Here is a 21527-nt window from a genome sequence, read left to right as displayed (position 1 = left end):
AAAATAATAATAATAATAATAATAATAATAACAATAATAATTTGCATGACTTGACTGCAGGGTACTCTAGCACAGACCGCACGGGCAACAACACAACACTAGGCAGAGGAAGACACAGCCTAGTACGAGCTCGGCCCCCATACCCAGCACCCAGCTGGCCAAGCTGAAATCTTCTTATATCAGACATCACGTGCACTAGGGCAACATGGAGAGGAAAATTCAGCAATGACCAGTAATAGTATTTCAACCTGCCTGCACACTAGGTATTTGCTGTTACTATGAAGACAGATAAGTTTTCTCATTTTATTATGAAACTTGGACTTTGTTATTTCTTAATTTAGTAAGTTAAAATATTTTTTTTTTAAAGTTAGGGCCAGGGATTTAGCTCAATGGTACAATGCCTACCTAGCAAGTACAAGGTCGTGAGTTTGATTCCTGGTACCAAACAACAAAAAACTATCAAATAAGAAAAAAATTTAGAGTTTTTGGGCTGGCCTGATAGCTCACTGGACTAAAGCACCTGCTTAGGCAGAGCACAGCGGCCAGCTGGGGTGCCGTGCCAGCCCCGCCTGTGGGGCATGCTGAGATGGCAATTGAGAGTGGGCGTTGTGACACACACCTGTAATCCCAGCACTTGGGAGGCTGAAAACAAGAGAATCACCATGAGTCCGACCTACATAGTGAGACCCTGTCCTAAACACAGGGGAGGAAAAAAGAAACTATACAGAGACTACGTACTGTATGAATAGTCTATACAAACTATGTTATGACTTCATATGAAGCGCAAGACAATTCTTCACTCAGTACAGCCAAAGTAAAGCCACAGATAGGACCCGCATGGTCTCGTGCCACCAGGGATGGGTAAATGAACTGCAGGACCTATGAGACCCAAACACAACCCACAGCACCCAGAAGTGTCCTACTGCTTCTTTACCCGGAGACTTTATCCTGCAGATCCTAGACTCCTTCTAGAGAAAGAGAAATACTTGGTATGTGCCACTCTGCCATCTTTTGGGAGTCTGCAAATTGTATAAAATGCCATATTATCACAAACCAATAAGCCCAGGCATTGGCTGCTTTGCCGCACAGCAGTAGCAAGAACCCTGCAGGCCAGCACCTCCTCCCTCAGCAGCAGTGAGACAGCCAGCGCAGAGGTCGTGCTCAAACCCCCACACCGAACTCCAGCAGTGGGCCTGTATTGGGCCGTGGTCATGGACAGAATGCCCTCAAGACAACAGGATATCTGACCTTCATTCTTGATGCCAGGCTCACGATGGTAAGGTGTTTCAGCTTGTTCCGCTGGGCTGTACTCAGTTCTGGCAGGCTCTCCTTGTTCGCTGCTCGGTCCCACCCACCACAAAAATCAAGACATAAAATAAAATTAGGATTTCTTTTATGGAGTAAATTCATCATCTCCCAGCCAAATCTATTAAATCACTGTCATGACTCTGAACTTGTTCACTGGGCAAGCATTCAGCGAGCACTTCTGTCTTCTCTGGGAGATCAAACGCTTCCAGAGAAAAGACTCAGACTTTCCACGCACAGAGAAGCCTCTTGAAAAGCCAGGGGTGCACAGACACATGGATGGCAGTTACCATAAGTAACAACACTGTTTGTGCCTCTTGTGACACTTGATGAGCATCCTTCACCGAGTGTCTATTTGGTGTGATGCACTGTCCTGAGCATCTCGGCTGGGTGCTGTACTCTGGGCACCCCTGCCTAGAGCCATACAACTCAACAGTCCCAGACTTGTCCTTACTGTTTCAATGAGAAGTCTCAACAGCTACCAATACAAGGCAGAACTAGCAGGGGAAAAGTATAAACTACCATAAGAAAAGGGAAGTCAAGAAGAGTTGGAAGAAGACAGAAAGAAATGAACACAATCACAAGTGGACGGTGCAGAGGCTGGGGATTTGGCTCAGTGGTAGAATGCTTGCCTAGCGAGTTGGAAGCCCTGGGTTTGGTCCTTGGCACCAAAAACAAAAAATAAACCTCTCCTGAAAAACAATTCAACAACAACAACAAAAAAAAAAAACAGTAAAATCAAAAAAGACCAAAAACAAACAAGACAACAAATGGAAGTTGCAGAAGAAAAGAAAGGCTTGTGGCAGAGGCCCAGTAACAAAGGGACTGAGCAGGGCGGCAGCAGCAGCAGCAGCGGGAGCCCCACAGAGAGCTCATGCACATGGGCATGCCTCCCCTCCCGTTCACCTTCACACAGATCCCAATGCCTCTGGATCTCAACAATAACTTGGGATTCTAAAAGGCTAAAGCTAAATTGTTTTCTTCTTATGCAGAGTGCTGAAATTGATCAGGTGGCAATTCCTGTCCTGTGCTGAGGCCAGCTTCTCTGTTTTGCTTGCATACTGGGGACTGGACCCAGGCCTCTCACACTAGGGAAACATTCTAGCAATACCTCAGTCCTTTTTATTTTGAGGCAAGTCTCACTAAGTTGTCCAAGCTGGCCCTAAACTTTTCCTACCCTCCTGCCCAGCCTCCTGAGTAGATGGCATTAAAAATGTGTACCACTACACCCAGGTTGGGGCCAGCTTTTTATCTTATTTGTGTGAATACTACTTGTTTTGCAGCAAAACTATGGAGGTATTTGGTTACAGATGTTATTTGGGAATGTGACTCAGAAAGGCTTATGCATCCTATAACCTTTCTAAAGGCCCCCAGAATTCTAAATTCTGAAAACATCTAGGCTTCCAGGGAGATAGCTCAGCAGCTTAAGTGCCTGCCTGGCAAGCACAAAGTCCTGAGTTCCATCCCCAGTACAAAAAAAAAAAAAAAAAAATCTAGCCTCAAGGTGGCAGGTAAGGGATTAAGGACTTGTATTATGACTTTCATTTTACAGGCAAAGAAACTGAGGTACATAAGATTACTGCATTCACTGACGGGCACACAGCTAGTACAAGTGGAGCTAGACTACCGAGGCAGGCAGCCTGGTCCCAAAGTCTATGCAATACTGCATCCTTGGTAAGTGAGGACAAGAGGACAACGACCAGAACAGAAGTGGTCAGAAAAATGCAGTGCACCAGGAGGTAGCACCCACGCAGGCTGACGACAGTGCAGACAAGGTGGAGGCGACCAGCAAGGGAAGTCAGAATTATACAGGAAGGGCCTGCGTACCAGGCTACTATTATACCAACAAAACACACACACACACACACTCAAAATACTAGGGTAGCCAGAGGAAAAACGCAATTTGGGTTAAGGATAGTTAGTACGTGGTCTTCAAGTTCCTCACTTGTGGCATATGAGGTTCTAAATTAAAACAACTCAAGGGCTGGGGAGATAGCTCAGCAGTTAAGCTCCTTTCTGGCAAGCACAAGGACCCAGGTTCAATCCCCAGTACCACATGTAGAGCCCATGCCAGTTACCAAAATGGGAGTGGTGGTGCACACCAGTAATCCCAGCGCTGGGGAGGCTGAGATAGGAGGATCATTACGAGTCCAAGCTGCATAGTGAGACACTATATCAAATAAATAAATAAATAAAAGATTTTTTAAAAGTTAAAAAAAACTCAAATGGGTTGGGGATATAACTTCACAGTACAGTGCTAGATTATGGACTATTAAAAATGAACTGACTTGGGGCTGGTGAGATGGCTCAGTGGTCTAAAGCATCTACTTAGAACAAGCTAAGCTAAGCAAAAGGACAGCGACCGCGGTTCAATCCCCAGCACCACATGCCAGCCAACCCGCCCCCTGGTGGGCTGAGCTGGACACACACACACATACACACACACACACACACACACAATAAATAAAATAAATAAGTGAACTGACTTAAAATATGAATAAAGACCTGTAACTAAGCGAAGATGTAAATAAGATACAAAACCGTAAACATAAACTACACAATGCAGTAGAAAACACAGAAGGGTTAAAGAGTCTAGCACCATAATGCTAATTTGATGAGTTATGAGTGTTTTATCTATTTTTCAAATTTTCTTCAACACAGTGATACTATTTTGGTAACACTTAAGCAATACTTTACAGTGGGTGTTCTGACCCTCCCAAAGCACTCAGAGCATCTCACCAACACCAGCTCTCAGTAATTTCACCTGGAAAATACATACAGGCTCTGCTTATGGAGGATCACACTGTACCAAACAGGAAATAAAGGAAAGTCTTTTCATGCTGTCATTGATGGGTTCAGCAGAGTGACAAGGGCACAACAAGAAGGTCCTAGATATTCGCACTTCAAATCCCAGCCCAAGGTGATTGTCCAAACCGAGCGATGCTGCAGTCAAGGCAAGTCTTTCAAAGGACCTCCACCAACTCACCTAGGTAATCAGGGTATGTCCCATAGGCAAACAGGTTCAGCAACTGCAAGTAAGCAGCATTAGCTCCTTCTGCAAGCTGTGGAGGAAAAGCAAAGTTCACTGGAGAACAAGCTGTCCAACAGTCACTCCAGTGTTCACAGAGGGTGGGTGCCGCTCCTTCTGCATTGCTGACTCAGTTGCCCTAAGGTCTCTTCTAACTCTGATTCTTTGAGGAAAAATAAAATTTCTAAAACCCCAAATTGGATCTTTCTTCCTCAAGATGTTTTATGCTATTTGCAGCTTTTTATTAAACACATACACACATAGCTTTAAGCTGGAAGCAGTTCAAGTTTTCTCCAGATTCCCTTTGTACTAAAGCAAAGACTGAAGCAGCCCTGTCCAGATCCCTGCTTTACAGGCTGATCACCACTATTAACCTAAACTGAAAAGCTTGGGGTCAGCTCCAAGTTTCAGGACGATGCACTGACTGGGAACCCAGGAAGCAATTAGCAGAGCACGCAGTATGACAAAAAAAAAAAAAGCCCACTTGGGACAGAAAAGCGGGATATGAGGCTGCCCCAAATAAAACTTGTCACTAAAATTACTTCCAAACCCTGATGCTGATGGAAGCCAGGTGTGGTGGCACATGCCCGTAATCCTAGCATTTTGGAGGATAAGGCAGAAGGATTGTTATGAGTTCGAGACCAGCCTAGGCTACAAAGTGAGCTCAAGGCCAGCCTGAACTGCACAGTGAAACCTTATGTCAAAAAGACACCACACAAAACATACATAAATAAATTTCCTGATGCTGATGGCAAAGCGCCATCTGTAGAAGACAAATGAGAGGGGCCAGGAGATGGCTGGGTGGAATAAGAGCTTGCCTGCCAAGCACAAGGGCCTGAGTTCAATCCCTGGTTCCGCAAAAAAAAAAAAAATTTGAAAAAAGAAGACAAATGAGAGCCACTGCTCAGCCTGGAACTGCTCTACTCTGCTCTTGCTATAAATGACAGCCTGCTACCTCCCAACTCACCAAGTACAGTAAGTGGAAAGAAGAGTAGAAAACGGCAGTTGGCAGATACCAACAGCAACAGCAATGCTATTCAATTTTAGCCATTTGGGGAAAAGGGGGGGTATGAGAACAGCACCCATAAATTCAGATCACTGAAAGGCAACTGGCTTATCCTCAGCCCTCAAATGGAAAAACATAAACTGTGCAAAGAAAAAGAGACCTCCAGCACCCCAGGGAGAACTTGGCAGCCTACACCTCAGTCTACCTCTCAGGTTACCAAAAGCCTCCTGAAGTCCCAAAGTAAGAGTTGCAAGAGACCTGGTGCAGGGCCGGGGAGATAGCTCAGTAGAATAAGTGCTCGCCTGGCAAGCGCAGGGTCAAGTTCAATCCTCGGTACCGAAAAAAGGGGAAAAAAAGAGAGAGACCTGGTGCAGACTGCCAAACCTAGACCCCACCTTTTAGGCAGATAACTATAAAAATAAATGGAACAGATTATGGTGTGATACTCCAAAACTGCTCACACCAGCCTAAGTTCATAAGGTATTGCCTGCTTTATTTTTCATCCATTTCCTCTTTGCCAGTCTTCCAGTTAAAAAATGATTAGTTGCTCTTCATCCAGGCTTTTCAGAAACTTGAAAAAACATATTATCCCTCTGCCATCTATCTCTACTTCAGGTGGAAACTAAGGCCCATTCTCTCAGTCTTCCTCAGAGAATTTATTCTCCATCTGGTAAATTAAACTCTTACTGAAAGCCCACTGTGTGTCAGGCTACGTACTCAGTTCCAAGGAGCCTGCAGATCTTACAGGGTAGTAAGCAAGATTGGCATTAAATAATAAATTACAACTTAAAAACCAATCTGACTCTCTCTTTCATCTCCGGCCATCAGAAGAAGAAGAGACATGTATAGAATGGTTGCAGAGACCCCCCTTCAGTCTCCGGACCAAGAAGTAGCAGACCGACAGCACTGAACCCATAACCTAAAGGCCACAACTGGCTGCAGGGGTGGAGCTGGCAGGCATCAAGGCAATCCTCAAGGTGCTGAAGCAGCCAGCAGGAGCAAGCCACCTCCTTCATGCATCATCACCAAAAGCCCAAGAGCCACTCTCAGTAGCATCCCTCATACGACCCTCATGAAGCACCAAGGCCTGGGTCTGCACATGACGGTCACCCATGTGCTACCCTGAGTGCTAGCACTTAGAACAGAGAATAAAAAATGAACCAACTGGGGCCGGGGAGATGGCTCAGTGGAATAAGCTCTTCCCTGGCAAGCGCAAGGGTCTGAGTTCAATCTCTGGTTCCGCCAATAAATAAATAAAATAAAATAAAACTTAAAAAAAAAAAAAAGAACTAACCCCACCAGCACACCAAGAGCGCCACAGTGCAAAGCTCCTGCCAGTGCCAGGAGCTTTCATTCAATATTTTTCATTCAATATTTTCAACAACATTGAATGTTTGCACTTTTCTCAAATAAAAATGCAAGGTTCAGAGGTGAAAAGTATAAGGTGCTGTCTATTTGTGTGCTCTCTGGTCATCAGCAGCAGATATTCTTAGGTCACTGGCCAGCTCCAATAGTTCTCATGTCAGAGGCAGTGACCAAAACTGGACACAACAATCAAGTCAACAAAGCAAAATCAACTCCTTCCTTGCTTTACACGTCTTGCCCTTTTACCACATCTATTTTAGTACCACACTACCCTTTTCCACAGGGATGCTATTTGCCTATTCACGTCCACTTCATGTTCAACAGTACAATTGGGGCTGAGGAGATGGCTCAGTGGAATAAGCACTTCCCTGGCAAGTTCAAGAGTCTGAGTTCAATCCCCAGTTCCGGAAAAAAAAAACAGTATACTCTTCTGCTATGTATGTTCCTGACCCATCTTGTCCACACTGCACTGGAGGAGTTCTGCCCCTCAGAATTCCTATTAAACATCTGCCCATATGTATAGCACTATGCTAACTGATCAAGACCATGTTGACTTTCTTATTATCTTTCTGGTAACTAGCTACCCAGTCGAATTTTCCCCAAGTTCAAGGGAAAATATTGAATGAAAGGAACCCCAGATATCATACTCAATCATTCATCCTGGCATAGTAACTGGCGTCCCTTTCTCAATAGGGCATCTCACAAAGTCCACAGTCCTTCAGCACTGGAAATCTTGCAAATCCGGAGAATCACTGAAACACTTAGCATAAAGAGAAATCATTTGGAAGCCACTCTTACCTCCTGAACGTTGGCCAGCTCCAATAGTTCTCCAAAGACGTACACTCCAGGAGCCTCCAACACCTGGCTTATGAGAGCAGTAAGGGCTGACCCATTGGTACCTTTGGCTAGTAAGATAAACTGTTCCAGGAGGTTACTTGAGGGCTTTTGTTCACCTGCCATTCTCTGGCTTTAAGATCTGTTCAAAGAAAAGAGTGACAGTGACAGTCATTCTCTCTCTTCCTTTCCAAAGTTCATACTTATTGCTAAATCCGACACCAGCATACTTTTTCCCCAGTAAGAGGGATTGAACTCAGAGCTTCATGTATGACAGCCAAGCATTCTACTAATGAGCTGCATCCCCAGCCCATATTTTATTTTCAGACAGGATCTAAGTTGCCCAGAGTGACCTCAAATTTTCCATGCTCCAGTCTCAGCCTCCCATTTGCTGGGATTCTAGGCATGGAATACCACAACCAGTGCCAGAATACTCTTAAATTTATAGTGTTCCCAAAAAGAAAACAGCAACTGAGTCCAAATGGAATAATCATTTTGTGGGATAGGCAGAGTTGAACCTGGATTAAAGGGATCTTGTCCTCAATTCTGTGGTTGGAAACACACTTGTAAAAGGTATTTCCTCATTTGTCCCTCTTTTAGGGGCACAGTCTTCTATATCCTTAAAGCTGACTAGAATGGTAACTAATACACAGAAGTTTCTCCCTACTTTTTAAGTTTTTAAGAAAGGATCGCCCTGTATAGGTCAGGCTGGCCTTGAACCCACTATGTAGCCCAGGCTGGCCTCAAACTCAAAACAGTCCAGGTGTGGGCTACCAAGCCCACCTCTCCCTAGGTGTTTTACTTCTACCTGATGTATAGGCTCTGGTTAAGAGGCAATTCATTTCAGCTTCCGGTGTGTCATCAGGATCCCATCTACAGCCAGACACAGATAAAATACAAAAAAACAGACAAAAACCTTGCTTCACTTAATCAACAGTTATTTAAGGGCTGGGATGTGGTACAGCATGGGAGGATGTCATTTTAAACACAGCAAATAGGGGGAAAACCTTATGAAAGATAAGCAACAAGTTCAAACAAAAACTGCGTGGGGGGGTCCTTTATTTGATATGATTGATATGATTTACCAAACAGGACTTCAGAACTTGTACAAAACCTTAATAATACAATTTGTAAAAACAATGCAGATACTGTACTGCCATCCCCAGGCCAGTAAGTTGGTGAAGGTCCTCAACTATGATCTAACTGCAGGCTGAACGTCTGTGGACACACAGCATCCCTACTCCTCCAGAGATAAGACATGTCCTCCATGAATGAGACACTGGTAAGTGTGACAAAACGCAGAAAGGTTTGTATAGTACAGTGAAGCAAAAGACAATTCAAAGGTTAGTTTAGTGCAAGAAAAACTTTTACGTTTTCTTGTGGAGTCAGGTCCATGTAATAGCAACCATTCCTCACTATTAAAGTGTTGCCTAACTTAGGTTTCTTACGAAGGTCCTGTCAGGCAGAGGAAAGTGCTAAGGAACAAAGGCTTCTGAGGAAGAGGAAAGGGGAGGAAGAGGAGAGGATGACAGAACGACAGGAAGGAGAGGAAAAAGACAGGCGGTGAGGATTAGCAAAGAAGTAACTGCCCTTCCAAGAGGACCCCCGTTGGACAGATGGAGATCTCGACCAACAGACTAAATGGAAGACGCTGGGGGAGACCAGCAAGGAAGGAAATGGGGAGAAACTTCGGCGTCTCCAAAAGATCTCAACCTAGACATAAAAGCCTGTGGAGGCAGAGCGTGGACGCGGGTGATTGTCGTTTTCCCCAAGAGTGGGAGGGCCCGAGGAGGCCGCGAGGGAGCCAGCGAGCGAATTCCCGACAGAGGAGGGCGCTAATTTGATGGGCCAGAGAGGGCGAGGGGGAAGCCTCGGGGCCGCGGACGCCGCGAGCACAGCTACAGCATGCTGACGAGGGTCACCGGGGTCGCTAGCCGCAGTGGCCGTCGGAGCCGACGGTAGGCTCGGGCAGGGCAGCAGGCATGGAGCGCGGAGCCGCGGGGCGCGCTCCCCGGGGCGGGGGCGGGGCGGCGTGGCCGCAGGCTCTATCGGCTGCTGGCTTGAAGCCGGAGGTCCGGCTGAAACTGGCGCGTAGGCTCCCGGCGAGGCCCGCCCTCTCGCCAGCCCCTACCTGTCCGCGCCGCTTCTCCGTCCTTTTAGTCGCTGGCTCGGCCTTCCAGCGCCTGCCCGCAGGTTGTCAAGCGTCCATGATCGGCCCGGCGTCCGGCGATTTTCTGCCTCCGCCGACCCGTCGCCCGAGTGGCTCCCCCGGAAGCCACCCGCCGCTGCACTCGAGTTCCGCCCACACAAGGTTCCTCGCGCCGCGCTGATTGCCCCCGACCTCGCGTGGGGCGCGGGCGGGAGAGGAGGAGCCCAGCCTGGTGCAGCCCGGGACTGGAGCGGCGAGGGGACCGGAGCGGCGAGGAGCCCAAGGGCAGCAGCGTGGCTTGGGGACACCAGGGGCCCAACCTTCGCCCCGCGCCGAAACCCACCCCTATGGTTGGGTTCGACCCTCACGCGCTCCTAAAAATCACTGTTAAGCGTTTGTTGAGCATTTTTCCACGTGGCAGATGTATACAAATATTATCTCGCTTAATTTTCCTAACACTATGACTTGTAATTTGCCCATTTTTTCAGGTGAGCTAAATAAGCCTAAAAATCTTAAACTTCAACCCTTATCGCTAATCAAAGCTCACTTTGTACTGTGGCTGTGTGAAGTCAAAGCCCATGTTCTTAGGCTCTATTTAGGGGTAAAAAAAATCACCACGTAACCCAGACTGGCCTGGAGCTCACGGTGATGCCCCTGTCTCAGCCTCTCCAGTGCTGGGATTACAGGTGTGTGCCAGCACACCAGTCTATCAGAAAATGTTATTAAAGTTGGAGGGGCTGGTGAGATGGCTCAGTGGTCTAAAGCATCTACTTACAACAAGCTTAGCAAAGCACAGGGACCACGGTTCAATCCCCCAGTACCACATGCCAGCCAGCCCCCTGGTGGGCTGAGCTGGCCACACACACACACACACACACACACAAATAAATAAAATTAAAAATAAAGTAAGTTGGAGATGGGTTGGACAAATATTTGGTTCTCACCAAGATCAGATGGGATTCTGTGGTACTTTCGATTGCTGACAACTCCACTGGGAAGATAATACTACATAAGTGAACACTTAAACGGTTTCCTTTAGAAGAAAAGCCCTCCCTAGCTGGAACCAGGACCCAGGTGTGAGAGAAGAAGGGTGTGGAGCCAGGAAAACCTAAAGATGGAAGATTTCACCTGGGGTCTCCACCTTACAGAGCGCACAGCCCTTAAGAGGCACCTAGCAAAGCTCTCCTGACTTCAGACTGGCCTGGGGAGAAATCACTTAGGCTTAAATAGAATCTGAAAAAAAATGAGCAGGCAGATCACAAAAGGCATACGTCAACTAAAAAGGTTTTAAAAAAAAAAACAAAAAACCTCAGGGGCTGGGGAGATGAATCAGTATAATAAGCGCTTCCCTGGCAAGCGCAAGGGTCTGAGTTCAATCCCCGGTTATGGGGAGAGGGGGGAACCAAGAGATATTTCACTTTTTTAAACTGGGAGAAGATCTGATACCCTGGGGCTGGTGAGATGGCTCAGTGATCTAAAGCACCTACTTAGAACAAGCTTAGCAAAGTACAGGGACCGCAGTTCTATCCCCCAGCACCACATGCCAGCCAGCCCTGCCCCCTGGTAGGCTGAGCTGGCCACACACACACAATAAATAAATAAACTTTAAAAAAAAAAAAAAAAAAAAAAAGATCTGATACCCTTTCAGAATGATCACAGTAGGATCACACAGGATGAACCTGGTGTGAAGAGATCTGGAAGGAGAGAAGAAAACCCCTGAGGAGATGACTTGTTCCGCGTAAAAGACTGAGCTCCTGAATGGAGGAAGTGGTGGCAGCTGGAGACATTTAGATGATGGAACCTGTGAGGCTTGCTGAGGAGCTGGATGCAGGGAGGAGAGGAGACATCAAATCATGGCCTCAGACCAGGGCTGTCTGAAGGAGCTGTTCATAGCGCAGGATCCTCATGACAGTGGCAGGAAGACAACTGAGCCCAGTGTGCATTCAGGAATATTTCAGCAACATCAGAACCCTTCCCAGGGCACCACGCCCAGGCTAGATACCTGTTTGAGTTTACAATGCTTTTCTCTCATGCATGCCAGTACAAATCACACTAACCCAAGCTGGCCTGGAACTTGCAACAGTCATCCTGCCTCAGCCTCCGTAGTGCTGGGAAAACAGGCATGCACCACCACACCCAGCAAGGTGGGGTTTTTTTTGTTTTTGTTTTTGTTTTTTTTTGTTTTTTTTTCTGTAGCAGGAATCAAACTCATGACCTCACAATTGCCAGGCAGGCAATGTACACCTGAGCGATATCCCCAACCCCAGATTTCTTATATTCAATGCAGAGGTTGTCATAGAAGAGGTCAGCCTATTGCCCCTACAATGATATAAAGAATTTCTGTTTCAAAAGACACCAGTAAGAAAGTGAAGGGCCTGGGATTCATCCCCTGTATACCATGCTGGTCCCGCCCCCAGGGTGTGCTGAGGCCGAGATTGAGACTGGGCATAGTGACAGAGCCTGTAATCCCAGAGCTTGGGAGGCTGAAAACAGGAGAATCACTATGAGTCTGGTCTACATAGTGAGACTCTGTACACCCTATATACCCGGTCCTAAATTCATTTTTTTGTAAAAAGGAAAAGGAAAAAGAAAGAAAATGAAGGGCTGGCCAAATAGCTCAGCTGACTAAAGCGTAAGGACTTAGGCATAAGGACTGGGGTTTGATCCCCGACATGCCATGCCAGGGCACAAAGAGACTGAGCGTGGTGGCATACACCTGTAATCCCAGTGCCTGGGAGGCTGAAAACAGGAGAATCGCTATGAATCTGATCTGGGTAGTGAAACCCTTTAGTCCCTGAACTAAAATTATATATATATATATATATATATATATATATATGTAATAAAATGTATAAAATATATAATATAAAATAAAATTTCATATGTATATATATGAAAAGCAAGCCACAGACTTGGAAAAGATACTTGAAAGCATATATCTGATATGGAATTATGAATCCAGATTGTATGAAACTTTTTTTTTTTTTTTTTTTTTTTGCGGAACCGGGGATTGAACTCAGGCCCTTATGCTTGCCAGAGAAGTGCTTAGTCTACTGAGCCATCTCCCCAGCCCTGAATGAAACTATCAATCAGTAAGAAAACAGCCTAGTTTTTAAAAGTGAGCAAAAGACACTATCACGCACCTCTCTAAAGAGGGCATTGAAATTGATGATAAGATTGGGAAAAGGTGTTCAGTATCAGAAAAATGTGAATGTCATAATGAAATACTATAGGGGCCGGGGAGATGGCTCAGTGGAATAAGCACTTCCCTAGCAAGTGCAAGGGTCTGAGTTCAATCCCTGGTTCCACCAAAAAAAAAAAAAAGTTATCAATAATGAAATACTATAAAACTGACAACGCCCTGTGTTGATAAGCATATGAGGTAACTAGACGCTCATATATTCTGGTGAAGGCATGCACTGGAAAACTGACACTATCTGCTGTTACTGATCATATGCATACTGTACAAGTCAGAAACTGTTCTAGAAATGTATGTCAGTGTCCACAAAAATGAAGGCCTATGTAAGAATGCAGCCTTATCCAGTGTGGCAGGGCATGTTTTTAATCCCAGTACTCTGGGAGGCTGAAGCAGGAGGAGTACAAACTCAAAACTTCAAAGCTTAGTGACTTCTTGAGGCCCTGCCTCAAAGTAAAGACTAAAGCGGAGCTGGCCGCCGAAACCAGACACAGTGGCACACGCCTGTAATCCCAGAGCTGGGGAGTCTGAGACAGGAGGATCACTACAAGTCCGAACTGCATAGATAGACCCTGTACCAAATAAATAAATGAATGAATTAATTAATTAATTAATAATTTAAAAACATCTAACTCCAATATCCCATGCAGCACCAACCCCACCCCTAGGCATGCTGAGCAGGCAATGGAGTCCAGGCGGGTGGTGCACGCCTATAATCCCATCCCTGGGGAGGCTGAAAACAGAAGGATCACTATGAGTCCAAACTGTGTAGTGAGACTACTAAATACATTTAAAAAATTAAGATTCTATTTTTTTTTTAATTTTTTTTTGGCAGAACCGGGGATTGAACTCAGGCCCTTGTGCTTGCCAGGCAAGTGCTTATTCTATTAAGCCATCTCCCCAGCCCCAAGATTTTATTTTTTTTAAATACTAAAATAAAAAAGGGTTGGGGATCTAGCTCAGTGTAAAGCACCTCCACTTAATCCTCAGTACCATCAAATACTAGTACAAATAATAATAATCATGCAGCCTTGTTAATAATGGGGAAAAAAACTAAATGCCCACCAACAGTACACAGATGGGGGCTGGGGAGATGGCTCAATGGAATAAGCGCTTCCCTGGCAAGCACAAGGGCTTGAGTTCAATCCCCGGTTCCGCCAAAAGGAAAAAAAAAAACAGTACACAGATAAAACTGCAGCACATACATACAATGCGATACTACTCAACTGTAACAAAAGGGCTACAACCTGGGTGAATCCACAAAAACACTGATGAAATAGAAAAGCCAAACGTACTGTACACACTGGACAATTATATTTAAGTGAAATTCAAGTATAAACAAAACTGATCTAACAGCAATAAAGTCAGAATAACGGTTATCTTGAGATGTGAGGATGCAGCACTGACTGAGAAACAGCATAATAAGCATTGGAATGTTCTCTCTTGGTTCAGTGGTGACAGGAGTATATGTAAGGGAAACTCTCCACTTCCTGCATGGATGTTAGACCTCCTTAACAAAAACATTTAAGGATAAAAATGTTTCAATGTAGAAAAAACTTACCCATCCTTGAATTCAAATGCTACATCCTCCTTAAGTTTTGTATGATGTCTCTCCATCAGCCAGATATGGTGGCTCACACCCATAGTCCCAGCATTCAAGGCAGGAGGATTGCCATGAGCTCAAGGCCGGTCTGGGCTGCACAATGAGTAAAAGGCCAGCCTGAACTACACAGTGAGACCTTGTCTCAAAATGAACAAACAAACAAATCCATCTCTCCATGAGAGCCACTGGGGCATTCTGATGTCCTTTCTCCTATGTCATTACACTCCATCTTGAATCTGAATGGAGTCTCATTTCCCTAAACAGTTATCTTTCTAGTGACAATCTATCTTTCACCTTCTACGACTCAGTCCCTAAGAAACAACAGAAGCCAAAAACATGTTTGTTGAAATATGCACACGGAAGAAAAACTGGATGGGGGCCCAGGAAGGAGAAAAGGCAGACAGGAAGAGGACACAAGAAAAGTGAAAGGAAACCTCGATTTACACCAATTTTACCTATTTCTTGAAATCACATTAAAATGTCACCTTGAGTGACAAAGAACAAGTAAAAACGCCAAGTCCTACAGAGATGAAGGATAAACAAACATCACACTTCCTCACTTTCGGGAAAACCACCAGATAAATGCTCACCTAACCTTTGGTTTTAACGCTGGATGGGAAAACTGTTCATCAAGGACAGTGACAATCACACTGCTACGCTGCTAAAAATATCACCTCTAGTGTGGTGCAAAGAGCCCAGACTGCGCCAGGGGACTCAGGGCCGAATTCTAACTCTGCCCCAACTTGCTGTGATCTGTGACCAATCTCTTTCCCTCTCTGAGTCTCAATTTCCTCATACGTAAAAACAACAGAGGTAGAATTAGCAAATTCTTTCAAGTCCCTTCCTGTATTGCTATTCTGAGTGCACAATAGCTCAGCCGGTCAGAATCAGGAGCACATAAGAAACCCCAGCAAAACACTTACAAGGCGCCCCAAGTCAAGGAACAGTAGAATTTGAGGAAGTCATTTTGTTCCATTACCTATCACAGTTCAGTCTGTGTTTCTATGTTGTTTGCAACCTTACCATGATTTGCAGGAGACTTCTGAGTTCCGTGTAAACAAAAGTTAATTCTCTGTGGGCTGTCATCGCCTTTTGAGGTTGAAGAGGATTCTTGTGCGCAGTTCCAAACCTTCGGATCGAGCAGCCACAGACCCCGCGGGCCGGCTCCTAAATTTGCGCACACTGCGCGGCACAGTGGGGTCTAATTTAGAGGAGCGGGGCATGCTGGGATGTGTAGTCCTCGACCTCGACGGTACGCTGAAATCTGTGATTCCCGGCGCGCCTTCGGAATGCTGGGATATGTAGTCTCCGCTACTTTGCGGAGTGCAACCTGCGGTCCTCTCAGACTGCTCGTGTCCATCAGAGGGAGCAGGCCCCTCGAGCCTCTTCAGATCTTAAGCTAACCCTCCGCTGGGACAAACTCTAAGCAACAACACCGAATGACAATTTTGTCCTATGGGACTTCTCGGGGAGGGCCTTCCCATTGACGTTCATCGTCCCCCTGCGAAGCCGCTGAGCGTTTCTGTTGGCTGCTCGGGATGTCAATCGCTGAGCCAGACTTTCCATTGGCTTCGGGGCGGGCGCTCCGAGGCTAGAGGGAAGCAGAAGGGATCAGGAGCGGGAGCTGAGGGGAGGGAAAGGCCGGTCGGGTCTGGCCGCTGCGGCTGCTAACCTGAGGTCTCCAGACCCGGTTGCGGATCGGCCCTCGGCTCCTGAGCACCATCCGAGAGGCCCCGGCCGGCCAGTGTGTGAGAGTCGCGGGCGGCGGCCGCCGCATCATGTCAGCCAAGGACGAGCGGGCCAGGGAGATCCTGAGAGGCTTCAAACTGTATCCGCCCGGGAGCGGGGTGGGGCGGGGCGGAGGGGGGTCTTGGGAGGCGGCGGTCGCTGAGGAGCCCGGGCGGGGACGCCAGGGGGAACCGAGCCGAGGGCGGCGCAGGGCAAGGGACCGAGAGGAGCAGCGCGGGGGCGCCCGGCGGGAGGAGGGACCCGGCGCTGGCAGCCCCGGGAGGCGAACGAGCTTGGGACCCGGCTGTGGGGGGCGCCGGCGTCGGGAGCGCGGGACCTTGAAGCCAGCTGGGCTCGTGGCTCCGGCTGGGACCTGGGGGTGGGGTGGCGCTCGGCCAGGGCATGGCCGAGGGGCGCGGCGGGCCGGCCTTGAGGCCTCCTAGAACTCTGGCGGGGAAACCCACCGGGGAAGTGCTCGAGCGAGTGACCTTGTACACGGCACATGCCCACGCTGTGCTAAACTCTGCCGGGTCCCCCACCCCTCTCTGTGTGCACAACTGTTCATCCTCACTTGTGGCTTCTTCCAAGGCCAAAGTAGTAGAAGAGGGTGAAGAAAGACTTCGTTAATTCCCTTGGCCTTTGGGCGGCATTGGATGGTCGCTGCTTCTCCCCGCCACCCTTCGGGGGTGCTTTTCAGTTAGATGAGGACCTTGGATGCATGTGGGATGCCTCGAGGTCCCCTGGGTCTGCACAGACCTCCAGCGAGGATATCCGTGCTCTAGGGCGTTGGACATTGGCATGTAGTGTTCACCCTTGCTAGGGTGGAGCTGTCCTGCAATTATTAGAATGGAGGACCTCGTTAATAGGACATGGAAATCGTTGCCTCAGGCCTGGTGTGGTGCCACTTTTGCAACCACAAGGAAGCTTTGTGTTTTAAATGAATGTGTATTAGTTGCTCACATAAAATGTAAAAGAGCTGGGGGCATGGTGGTGCACACCTGTGATCCAAACACTGGGAGGCTGAGGCAGAAGGATAGTAAGTTTAAGCTCAGCCTAGGAAGTTTAGTGAGACCTTTAATCAGAAAATAAAACGGGCTGGGGATGTGCTCAGTGCAAAGGTCCTGGATTCAATCCCCAGTACCATACAAAATAATAACATAGACCCAAAAAAATGTAATCTTATGTATTCCAATGTTACATTCTCCAGCTGACCTTAATCTCTTCTTACTTCCATCTCTACAGTATGAAACAGTCTTAAATTCCTCTCTCAGGGAGATGTAGTCATCCCTTCAGGGTTCCCCACTGGAGGTTTAGTGAAGCCCTGTTCTCTGAGCTGCTCATTATGTTTCCGCAATGCCCATTTCACCCTACCAATTTTAATTGCTTTGTCGTAGTCAGAAACCATGGTAAGTTTTATTATACTTTTTTTTTTAAAGATTTTTTAAATTTTATTTATTTATGTGTGTGTGTGGGTGGGTGGGTGGCCAGCTCAGCCCACCAGGGGGCGGGGCTGGCTGGCATGTGGTGCTGGGGGATTGAACCATGGTCCCTGTGCTTTTTTGCTAAGCTTGTTCTAAGTAGGTGCTTTAGACCACTGAGCCATCTCACCAGCCCCCATGGTAAGTTTTAGAACACAATGCAAAATAGTCCAGGAAGTTTTGGTTATATTTAATATAGTTGTTTTGTTTTGTTTTGTTTTCTGTTTTTGTCTTTTGAGACAGGGTCTGGCTGTGTAGACCAGGCAGGCTTTGAATTCACAGCAATCATCTTTTCTCGGCCTCTCTGAGTGCTGAGATTACAAGCATGTGTCACCATTCCTGACAACAAGACATGTTTAGAACAAATGGCTTTTGAACACAGAAAAGGAAAGTTTGTGCTTCTTTGCCTTCAGTCTTGGTTCTTAAACCTGTTGAAAAAGAGGCTAAAAAACTAATAGGGAAAACAGAAAACAGACCTATGCAGCCTCTGGCTGAGAATGTGAATTAACCAATTCAGTGATGAAGCAGGAAACAGACTTTCAGGAAAGCTTGTCCTGAACTGACTGAATCCCAAAACACAAGAGAAGCCACCACATAAAAGTCAGCATAGAAGGTGAAAGGCAAGAGATGGAGCTCAGGGACAGAGCACTTACCGCACCAGGTCCCAGCTTCCATCCTCAACGCTGTAGATAAATAAGGAAACTAGAGCCAGGTATGGTGGTGCATGCCTATAATCCTAGCACTCTAGGAGTCTGAGGCAGAAGAATCTTAAGCTCACACCATTCTGAGCAGCTAAGCAAATTGGTGAGACCCTGAGTCAAAGTAAGAACTAAAAAAGGGCTGGGGTTGTAGCTCAGTGCAAAGGCCCTATGTTCAATCCCCAGTACTGAAAGAAGAGGTAAGCAGCAATTATAGGATTTGATGCTGCATTCATGAAAAAGAAAAAGTTGGTAACAAACTACCTGATTATTGTCTACCTTTTACTGCATAAATGATTTTTCTGAACTTTCTTCCAGAGTGCTTATTTCTATAAGAATCATTTCTCTTCATTTTTTTTTTTTTTTTTTTTTAATTTTTATTTATGTGTGTGTGTGTGTGTGTGTGTGTGTGTGTGTGTGTGTGGCCAGCTCAGCCCACCAGGGAGCAGGGCTGGCTGGCATGTGGTGCCTGGGGATCGAACTGCGGTCCCTGTGCTTTGACTAAGCTTGTTCTAAGTAGGTGCTCCAGACCACTGAGCCATCTCACCAGCCCTCTTCATTTATTTCTCTAAGACAAGGTCTTGCTAAGTATAAGTAGTCCAGGCTGGCCTCAAACTTGTGACAAGTGTCCTGCCTCAGTCTCCCAAGAGCTGGACTTATAGGCCTGTGCTGCCATGCCCAGCTGTCTTTATTACTACAAAAACCACCATTTTGGGCTGGTGAGATGGCTCAGTGGTCTAAAGCACCTACTTAGAACAAACTTAGCAAACACAGGGACCACGGTTCAATCCCCCAGCACCACATGCCAGCCAGCCCCGCCCCCTGGTGGGCTGAGCTGGCCACACACATATACACACACACACACACACACACACACACACACACAAATAAATAAAAATTAAAAAAAAAAACACCATTTTGTTCCCCTACCAAGTGTTGAAAATTCTGCAAATGTGGACCACAAATGGTCTTTCATCTGTTTCCCACATCCCTCACTACCAGACAGGTGGTACAGAAGAGGAGTTAAGAGCTTTACCCATCACACATTGTGATAACACCACCATAATCCCAACACTCAGGAGGCTGAGGCAAGAGGATTAAGTTAAAGCCAGCCTGGGCTATGTAGTGGGTTCAAGGCCTGCCTGAACTACAAAGTGAGACTCTGTTAAAAAGAAAAAAAGCACTGGACTGAGGAGCTACTCCCTGCATTGCAATCCTCTCTGTACACTCCTGTCGTATGTCCCGAGCCATGCCATAGTCTCTTCAATCGCCTCATATGCAAAATGGGATAACGACAGTGCCTGTGTCTAGGGACTGTCTTAAGAGTAAATGAGTGAATATTTAAAGCATTTTGTAAAATATCTGCTACATAGCCAGCATTCTTGTTATTAGAGTTGCAAGTCTCTTCTCCATTTTTCATATTCATCCATTTGCATGAACGGTTTAGTAATTTTATTTTTGCCTGTGTCACTAGTAAATTTCTCTTATTACTCGCTGGGTGTTTTTAATATATTTTCTTGTCAATCTTTGCCTATTATGCATATAGCAAATATTCTCTCTGAGTGTATTGTTTGTCTCCTTTTTTTGCTGAACAGAATTTTAACTTAATATTTCAGATTTATCTGTATTTTCCAGTTGGCTTCTTATTTTGTATCTTGTTGAAGAAGACATTCTTTTATCAAGATTAATTAAATGTGCTATGTTTTCTTTTTTCAGCGCTTAACTCTTGAATTCACCCACAATGTGTTTTTACATAAGGTGTGTGGTAGAAATCTATTTCTGCTATTTGAATAGCCCATTGTCCCAGTGCTGATTGCTAGGTAGTTAGCTCATCCTTTACCTGCTGTTTTAAAAGACTGTCTTTGTTACTTACAAGATTTCTTTAAGACGTGGGTCTAGTTTGGGAGTTTCTGTTTCATTGGTTTATTGGAATCTTCTTATGCCCTGTACACATAGAGTTTTATAGTGTAATTAATATAAAGTTTCCAATAGGACTGGTACGTAACAGTATGTATATTTTAAAATCATACTGTAAGTTCCTGTAGATATTGCTGTCGCTTTTATTCACATAGAATCTTGCTCATACATCCATAATAGATGCTTAATAAGTATGAATAACAAATTGCATAGAGGCCGGGGAGATGGCTCAGTGGAATAAGCGCTTCCTTGGCAAGCACAAGAGCCTGAGTTCAATCCCCAGTTCCGCCAAAAAAAATAATAATAATAACAAATTGCATAAATAGCAAATGTCAGTAGTCTGAGAGAATGCATTGTAGGTGTTTGTGTTTCAAAAATAAGAAAACACAAGGTTTCTTCCTCGTATCACCTCTACCCCATCATACCCTGCTTTTTACCACATATACACTGAATCTTACATTTGTGTCATTTGTGTGTCTGTGTCTGTGTGTTGTTTGGTTTGGTTTCATTTGGTTTGGTTTAGTTTTAGGTTCTTGGTTGGTTGGTTGGTTGGTTAGTGGTTTGGTTTGGTTTGGTTTGGTTTGGTTTGGTTTGGTTTGGTTTGGTTTGGTTTTTTTACTGGGGATGGAGCTCCGGACCTTGCCAGGCAGGTGTTTATGCCACTGAGCTATGTCCCTGGCCCTGTTGCTTGTTTTTTTGGGACAGGTTCCAGGGTGGTCTTAACTTGCTGTGTAGCCCAGGCTGGCCTTAAACTCAAAGCATCCTCTTGCCTCAGCCTCCTGAGTGCTAGAATTACAGGTATGCGCCAGCACACCTAGCCCTCCTTTGTTAAATTATAAAGTTACGAATAAAGTACCACTTGGAAACAATTGTGATTGTCCTGCAAAGGTTTTGGATTTGATAATCTGAAGCAACTGACATAGATTGTTTATGAATCCTACATGCTGTGTTCCATTCATTCAAGTCTCTTGCCTGCCTGTCACACACAGAGCATGACACCGAAGCACACAAAGCTGATTGTGTTGGCCAGGCATGGTGGTGCACGCCTATAATCCCAGCACTCAGGAGGCTGAACCAGGAGGATTATTGTAAGTTCTAGACCAGCCTGGGCTACAAAGTAAGCTCAAGGCCAGCCTGAACTGCATAGTGAGACCCTATCTCAAAAAAACAAACAAATAAAAACCCTTCAAAACAAATAATAAATAAAAAATAATAATAAA

The 21527-nt window shown here is 45.8% G+C and overlaps 2 protein-coding genes across 6 annotated transcripts in view; one reads left to right on the top strand and one right to left on the bottom strand.

The window, feature by feature from the left end:
• Window positions 1-15876, bottom strand: part of Cops7b (COP9 signalosome subunit 7B) — a 26876-nt gene extending 11000 nt beyond the window's left edge. Inside the window, exons 1-5 of one of the 5 annotated variants that reach the window (XM_023722266.1) lie at window positions 9670-9768; window positions 8347-8411; window positions 7503-7680; window positions 4292-4367; window positions 1249-1337 (exon numbers count right to left, since the gene is read on the bottom strand). In XM_023722266.1, coding sequence (XP_023578034.1) covers window positions 1249-1337; window positions 4292-4367; window positions 7503-7664 — 327 coding nt within the window. In that variant the 5' untranslated portion in view covers window positions 7665-7680; window positions 8347-8411; window positions 9670-9768. Of the gene's footprint in view, window positions 1-1248; window positions 1338-4291; window positions 4368-7502; window positions 7681-8346; window positions 8412-9669; window positions 9826-14444; window positions 14549-15509 lie in introns of those variants that run through there. The other 4 variants (XM_023722267.1, XM_023722268.1, XM_004637310.3 and 1 more) reach the window with 4 other exon arrangements.
• A 206-nt stretch (window positions 15877-16082) lies between these two features.
• Window positions 16083-21527, top strand: part of Pde6d (phosphodiesterase 6D) — a 38041-nt gene continuing 32596 nt past the window's right edge. Inside the window, exon 1 of the mRNA XM_004637309.3 lies at window positions 16083-16314. Within this exon, the coding sequence (XP_004637366.1) occupies window positions 16265-16314 (50 nt within the window). The 5' untranslated portion in view covers window positions 16083-16264. The remainder of the gene's footprint in view (window positions 16315-21527) is intronic.

Source organism: Octodon degus, unplaced genomic scaffold (assembly GCF_000260255.1).
Source record: "Octodon degus isolate 3935 unplaced genomic scaffold, OctDeg1.0 scaffold00089, whole genome shotgun sequence".
NCBI lineage: Eukaryota > Metazoa > Chordata > Mammalia > Rodentia > Octodontidae > Octodon > Octodon degus.
The sequence above is the reverse complement of the archived record's forward strand: the minus strand, read 5'-3'. Positions and strand labels throughout refer to the sequence as shown.